Source organism: Cyprinodon variegatus, unplaced genomic scaffold (assembly GCF_000732505.1).
Source record: "Cyprinodon variegatus isolate N-32 unplaced genomic scaffold, C_variegatus-1.0 Scaffold381, whole genome shotgun sequence".
NCBI lineage: Eukaryota > Metazoa > Chordata > Actinopteri > Cyprinodontiformes > Cyprinodontidae > Cyprinodon > Cyprinodon variegatus.
The window spans coordinates 331,899-338,460 of record NW_015150834.1 but is presented as its reverse complement, the minus strand read 5'-3'; the positions used below and the strand labels follow the sequence as shown (position 1 = coordinate 338,460).

At 41.4% G+C, this 6,562-nt stretch overlaps 1 protein-coding gene across 2 annotated transcripts; it reads right to left on the bottom strand.

The window, feature by feature from the left end:
- Positions 1-891: 891 nt before the first annotated feature.
- Positions 892-5,228, bottom strand: LOC107092429 (insulin gene enhancer protein ISL-1). Of its 2 annotated transcripts, none has more exons than XM_015386919.1 (6): positions 5,043-5,228; positions 4,576-4,765; positions 3,677-3,936; positions 2,659-2,942; positions 2,327-2,494; positions 892-1,633 (listed from the first exon to the last, which is right to left on the bottom strand). In XM_015386919.1, exons 1-6 carry the CDS (start codon positions 5,068-5,070, stop codon positions 1,517-1,519), a joined length of 1,047 nt encoding a protein of 348 aa, XP_015242405.1. In that variant the 5' UTR covers positions 5,071-5,228; the 3' UTR covers positions 892-1,516. The 2 variants fall into 2 exon arrangements, with proteins under 2 accessions (XP_015242405.1, XP_015242404.1); XM_015386918.1 differs by having other exon boundaries at positions 893-1,633; positions 2,659-2,945.
- Positions 5,229-6,562: the final 1,334 nt, after the last annotated feature.

The following is a 6,562-nucleotide window of genomic DNA, read 5'->3' as shown; positions in this document are numbered from 1 at the left end:
ATCTACAAGGTCCAACAGAACATTCCCAGGGAGACAGAGATCATGCATTGAAGCCCTTTGAACCAAAAGCCTTCAAGCAGCTCAGTTTGAAACTTGTGAAAAATAAACCCTGGAAACTGTGGAGTGTAAATCCAGAAAGGATGGCTCATCTCATTACAGCAAAAAAATAAAAAAATAAATGAATAAATTAATTAATGTTTCTGTGACAAAGTTAAAACGCTGGAGCAGCAGGTTTAAGGTAAATATAAACAGCTTAATTAAAGGAAATATTCTGGAATCAGACAAATTTCCTTTATGAATAATCAGGCTTCTCTCTCATTCTCCCAGAGGAAACTAATCCTTTTAAATATTTTCATCAAACCAGCAGGAATAACTTTATGATTTCACTAAAAGGGTTTGAAGGGCTTCATTAGAAGCTGCTGATGTCCAACATGAGGCTCTGCAGGTCGGTATGAAAATGTTCTGAGCGACTTTCAACCGAGTAACGACACTTTCCATGAAGCTTCACCTCTTCCACCTTTTAGAAAGTATCTGAAGCACATTTAATTCAACCCGCGCCTTTAAAGGAGAAATAAGCGCGTCTCTGATGCTCCTTATAGATTCATCTAAGAAGTAAAACCTTGAAAAGGTTCATAAATGCTGAACTGATCTGCCTGAGTGACAAAATAAAACAATATTTGCTCTAAAGCATCAGAATCCTGCGGCTGATCTGAGAACACCAACAATCAGAACTCTGACATGTTCAGTTCATATGAAATATGAAGAAATAGAGAAATAATTTAGTAGTTAAGTTTAACCTCAGACCCATTATTTAAAAAAAAAAATCGTATTTTTGTTTGTTTTTTATATTTAATATAGCAAAAAAAAAAAAAAAAAAACGGAAATATGAACTTAATTCAACAGACCAATTTCTCTTTGTTTCTGTTTTACTTCTTTTACGAAAGTTACACAAAAGGTGGCAAAATTCTGTCAGCAATAAATAATAAATAATTCTGTTGAACGGGAACAAACAATACAATTTCTTGCAGAGAACTAACTGAATAATTTACATGTCTTTGGGAAAGAAAAAGAAAAAGAAATCGCCTATTGTTGGACGGACACTATAGGCCAACTCCCAAATGTCCCACAGCGTCTGTGGCAAAGTGGAGGTAAAGCTGGTTTGAAAAGCCTCTGGCCTCAGTCAGATGAACAGATCAGATAGATCCAGATGATCTGTTGGGTTTATATGATGAGGGTCGACCAATAAAAATAAAAAAAAAACACCATCGTTTAGTTTTTTGAAAGCTGAGCGTATCGAAAGTAGGCCTACGTGATGGAGATGCGCTCCCAGTCAGGGTCCGCTCCTTTCCTCTCCTCCTTTTGGCATCTGAGAGCTGCGCTCAGCAGGTCCGTCCGAATAGAACCCCGGATGGGTGGCTGCAGTAAATCCCATGATTGTCTTCACAGTGTGAAAGTACACCCAGTCAGGAGGGATGGGATGACAGGGGGGTGGGTGGGCTGCGTGTTCAGGCGCTCCTCAGGCCTCGATGGGGCTGGACACCATGCTGTTCGGCGTGTCGGGAAGCTGGGAGGACATGGATGCTACCTCGCTGCCTGTTGAGTTCGAACCTGGTCCTCCCTCTGAGAAGCTGACCTGCAGGACGCATCAGAGAGGCGGTCATTCACAGAACCAGAACCCAATCCGAACACCCGCTTCTAGAGCCATCCTGCGCGTAATGGACCTATGCAGGGTGGCAGAAAAAAATCTAAAAACTTATTTATTTTCAACAAAAACTCTCCCGTTTAAAGTCGGCTTTAGGGCAAAACCATTCCCTAAAAAAGGTCAAATTATCCTACAAAAAAATTATATTAACTGGACCAAATAATCCCAAACGTGTGTCCAATGGGCGCAATTAAAAACTGTTTGCCTGGTGAACAGAATCCAGATCCAATTCGGATCCAAAGGAGCATTCGCTTTTAAATAAAAATCAACAGAAATAAAAAAAAAGAGAAACCCAGAAAAAGTTCTGCTCGGGTCACATAGAACCGGAACTAAATGCGGATTAAAAATCTGAAATGATTCTCTCATCCTGCGCCGGAATAGATTTAAAACAAGCAGCGGATGCAAAAACACAGAGAATAACTTTTTAGAGCAGCAGCGGTAATTTTGGGGAAAATTTAAATTAATTTAGGTGAAATTTGCTGCTGTTTAAAAAGCAAACAATGTCAACAATAATAAAATTACGCGTTAAATAAAAAATAAAACAAAATATGTAGAAGCTTAAAATTATTGCCCCACATTTAGAACTTTTTTTATTCTTCTTAGAATAACCAGAAACAAACGAACCAGTTGTTGGAAGGCCGGCTGGTCGATGTCGCTCTGCAGGGCGAAGTCACTGAGGACCTTCCAGGGCGGCTGGTAGCTCTGCACCTCCACCGGGTTGGCCTGGATGCCGCCGTCGTGTCGCTCCGGGCTGGCCGCGACCATCGGGGTGCCCGTCATTCCCTGGATGTTCTGCACACAGGAGGGAAGGAGGCAGCGATTACTCTCACCTGCATCATCTTGAGTTTTGCGCGTGCGCGCGTAGGCGCAATTTATCCAAAACAAACCGAATAATAAAACGATGAACTTTTTTAAAAAAGTTGAGCAGACAGGAAGGCTCTGTGAGCCGCTCTCACCGTCTTGTCGTTGGGTTGCTGCTGCTGCAGCTGCTTCATCAGCAGGCTCTTCTTCTTATCCTTGCAGCGCTTGTTCTGGAACCAGACGCGGATCACCCGCGGGCTGAGGCCGGTCATCTCCACCAGCTGCTCCTTCATCAGCGCGTCGGGCCTCGGGTTGGCGTTATAACAGGTCCGCAGCGTGTGCAGCTGCTTCTCGTTCAGAACAGTCCGGACCCGGGTGGTCTTCTCCGGCTGTTTGTGGACGTGGGGTCGGAGTGCGGGCTGCCGCGCCGAGATTGGTTCTGCTGTTTGGGGGACATGGATGAGAGAGCGGCACCATGAGCTGGTTGCTCTGATGGAAATCCAATTTATTTTAATTAAGTTTTATTGAATTAACAACATTTTTAAAGCATGTTTTCATATTCGGTTTATTGGAGTTTATCCCGCACATTTATTTAGTTTAAAATAAAACAAAAGCAGGTAGCCGGTATATTTGTTTTTTATATTTAAGATCTATTACCAACCAATTGAAAACGCATTGCAAGCAGCCGGAGTCCAGGAGCTCCATCCTCCCCCAGCAGTGATAACCTGCTGCAGAGCAGGGTCCGCTTTATCTAATCTACCCACCCTGGCTGGACAGACGGCGGTCTGCATAAATAAACAGACCAGAAGTCCCGCAGCAAACCCGCATTACGCAGCGCTGCGCACAAGGAGAACAAATCCACTTGTCTGAGAAAGCATCAGGAGCAGCTTCACGGGAAATGAAGGACCCTTAACCAGGTCACAATGGGTAGGCTATACATCAAACCTGGACAGCGTGAGGTAACCCCCACCCCCCCTACCCTACACTAACCGATACTTCCCAGTGCGCACCCGAAAATCAGGGTAAAGCTGATAGAAGCGGAATTAAACTGCCCAAAAAAAAAAAAGTTTTGTTTTTTTTTTTCTTCTTTTTTCTTTTTTTTAAGCAAAAAAAAAACCTTCAGATGATCAGATGATACCCCCCTGTGTCCATAGCCCCCCCTCGGGACTCTACCTGCCATCTGCAGCGGTCTGGCCGGATGCAGGGGGCTGAGCGGGTCTCCGCTGCCCAGGCTGGCCCGTTCCACCACATCATGGTCAGCGCGGCAGAACAAGCCGTCCTCCCGCAGCGCGAACTCGTCTCCCGGGATGAGCTGCCGGCTGCAGGCCACGCAGCGAAAACATTCGATGTGGTAGACTTTGGAGCGAGCCCTCATGACGAAGTCATTCTTGCTGAAGCCGATATTGCATTTAGCGCATTTAATCCCGTATAACCTGCGGGACACACACACACACACACACACACACACCTTTATTAACTGACACAAAGCAACACTTCATATTAGTGTTATATTATTATTACCTTGATTAAAAGTTTATATTTTTAATTATATTTTAATTTATTTTAATTATAACTATTAAGGCCTCTTCATATCTATCAATCACACATAAATATATATGTATATTATCAATTATATATATATATATATATATATATATATATATATATATATATATATATATATAATTTATATGATTTTCCGCAGTTTATAACCTATTTCTTATCTTCAAATGCACCTTTCAAAGCTGAATATGATGAATAACTTGGTGCACTTTTTTAGATGTCCATCAAGTTTTTTTGTTTTTGTTTTTTTCTTGTTTTGGATTTTTTTTTTTTGTTTGTTTTGTTTTGGGGTTTCTTGGTGGAAACAAACAAAATCTTATTTTTGGACCCAGTGAAACCAGAACTCCACATGACGCAAATAATCTCTGTTGTTCTTGTAAAAATGTTATTATTATAACATAATTTTTTTTTAAAGAAAAAAAAAAACAGCAACACAATAATTCCAATCACCGAGCTGCTCCAGTTCCTGCGGCATCAAAAGGCGTCCCATCCCGTCCCGGCCGTCCTACCTGATGTAATCCCGTTTACAATAAGTCTTCCCATCCCTGACGAAGCAAGTGCATGACTCGTCCAGGTACTGACTGCACTCGGCGCACTTGAGACAAGCTGCATGCCACTCCAAGTCCGGGGAAACCCGCAAGATGTATTGGTCGTGGATCTGGTTCCCGCAGCCCACGCAAAGAGACACCAGTCGCTTCTCTGAAAGAAGAGATGCAGAAGGAGGATCCATGAAAATCTGCTCCAGATCATATGATTATCATCATTATGCTCGTTTTAATTATTATTGTTCTTTTTAATATTAATAATAATAACTTATTTGATCAAAAACAGGAATTTATTTGGTTTAAATTATATAAGAGAAAAAACTGCGATGCCAAAGGCCAAGAAAAGTGTTCTCATTAAAAATATGACAAAGTCCAAAGTTGCAACGACAGTGAAACCAGGATCGCATCTCGACCCCAAACAAGTGTCTTACTTTTCGGAGGATCCCCCATGTCTCCCATGGCGAAAAAGTAAGGCGATGTAAAGTCCACTTTCACAGCGGGCTGCGGCGCCTGGAAGCCTGGATCTGAGCTCCGCTGCCGGGGCCAGGAGCGATGCTGTCCAGCCTCGGAGAGGAAGTGTGTGTATGTTTCCCACCGGTGTGTGTGCGCGCGTGTGTGCGTGGAGCCCTGATCCTGGCAAGCGGCTGGGCTGACGTAGGACATCAGCACGTCATCTGCATGAGTAGCGGATTGGCTCTGCAGACCCTGTCCGACACACACACACACACACACACACACACTGGTAGGCCTGCTGCTGCAGCAAAAGGTTTTTATCTTTGGTTTGCTCTTTTATGTATTGATCTACATTTTCTGCTTTTTGCATATTTTTTTTGTTCTAATATGGATGCATATTTAATGAAAACATGAAATACATCATCTATTTTTAATCCATTTTAAATAAATGTCTTCTGTAAATTGACCACTAGAGAATGACGTTATAAAAGATTTAATATTAAACTTTTAAAGGGACATCATTCATCAGAGAATTCAGACCCACTCATCTAATTTGAACTAATGTTGCCTAAATCCAAGGAACTGCGGATAAAAGTCCAAATCTGTTACATGCATCCTTTTTTTTTCTTTTCCTAATAAAAGTAGAAATCTGCGGCCTGATTTAGGAAAAGTTCCTCAATAGAAGCAGGTAAAGAAACTCACTAAAAATGAGTGCTTGAGTGCAGTCGGACCACAGCCATCAGCTGCAGCTCACATGCCAACACGCCCTCTAGTGTCCGGATGTTGCCCGTGCAGCATCCTCTGCCGGTGAAATGGAACCGAAATGCGGCTTTACAGGTGTGATGATCCGAGCCAAGTACTGCAGCAGTAAAAAAGAAATAATTATCTAAATTTTTACCTTTTCCTCTGTGGTAGTTTGTTCTTCTTTATCTGCAGTCTAGTTGATTTAGTTCTAAGCCAATTAGAGAAGGGCTTTCCCCATTAGATCACCTTTATTACTTAAATGGGATGCTTAGATGTATTTTTATATGACTTCAAAAGGTGACTACCTCACGGAAGAGGATTAGGGCCACTGGAAAAAAAAAAAAACTTAACTGAATTTTTTTATTTTATTTCAGTATAGTATGGGGAAAAAGTCAGAATTCTGACTTTTTTCTGAGAATTCTGACTTTAATCTCAGAATTCTGACTTTTTTCTCAGAATTCTGACTTTTTTCTCAGAATTCTGACTTTAATCTCAGAATTCTGACTTTTTTCTCAGAATTCTGACTTTTTTATTCTGAGATTAAAGTCAGAATTCTGAGAAAAAAGTCAGAATTCTGAGAAAAAAAGTCCCATACTGAACTGAAATAAAATTTAAAAATCAGTTTGTTTGTTTTTTCAGTGGCCCTAATCCTCTTCCGTACCTCAAAGCTAACAGTATTTTGATAAATATTTTTAATGTATTTCTGCTCAGGACCCAGTTTGTTTTTGAGTTTCTTTGTTTTAATGCACTATGA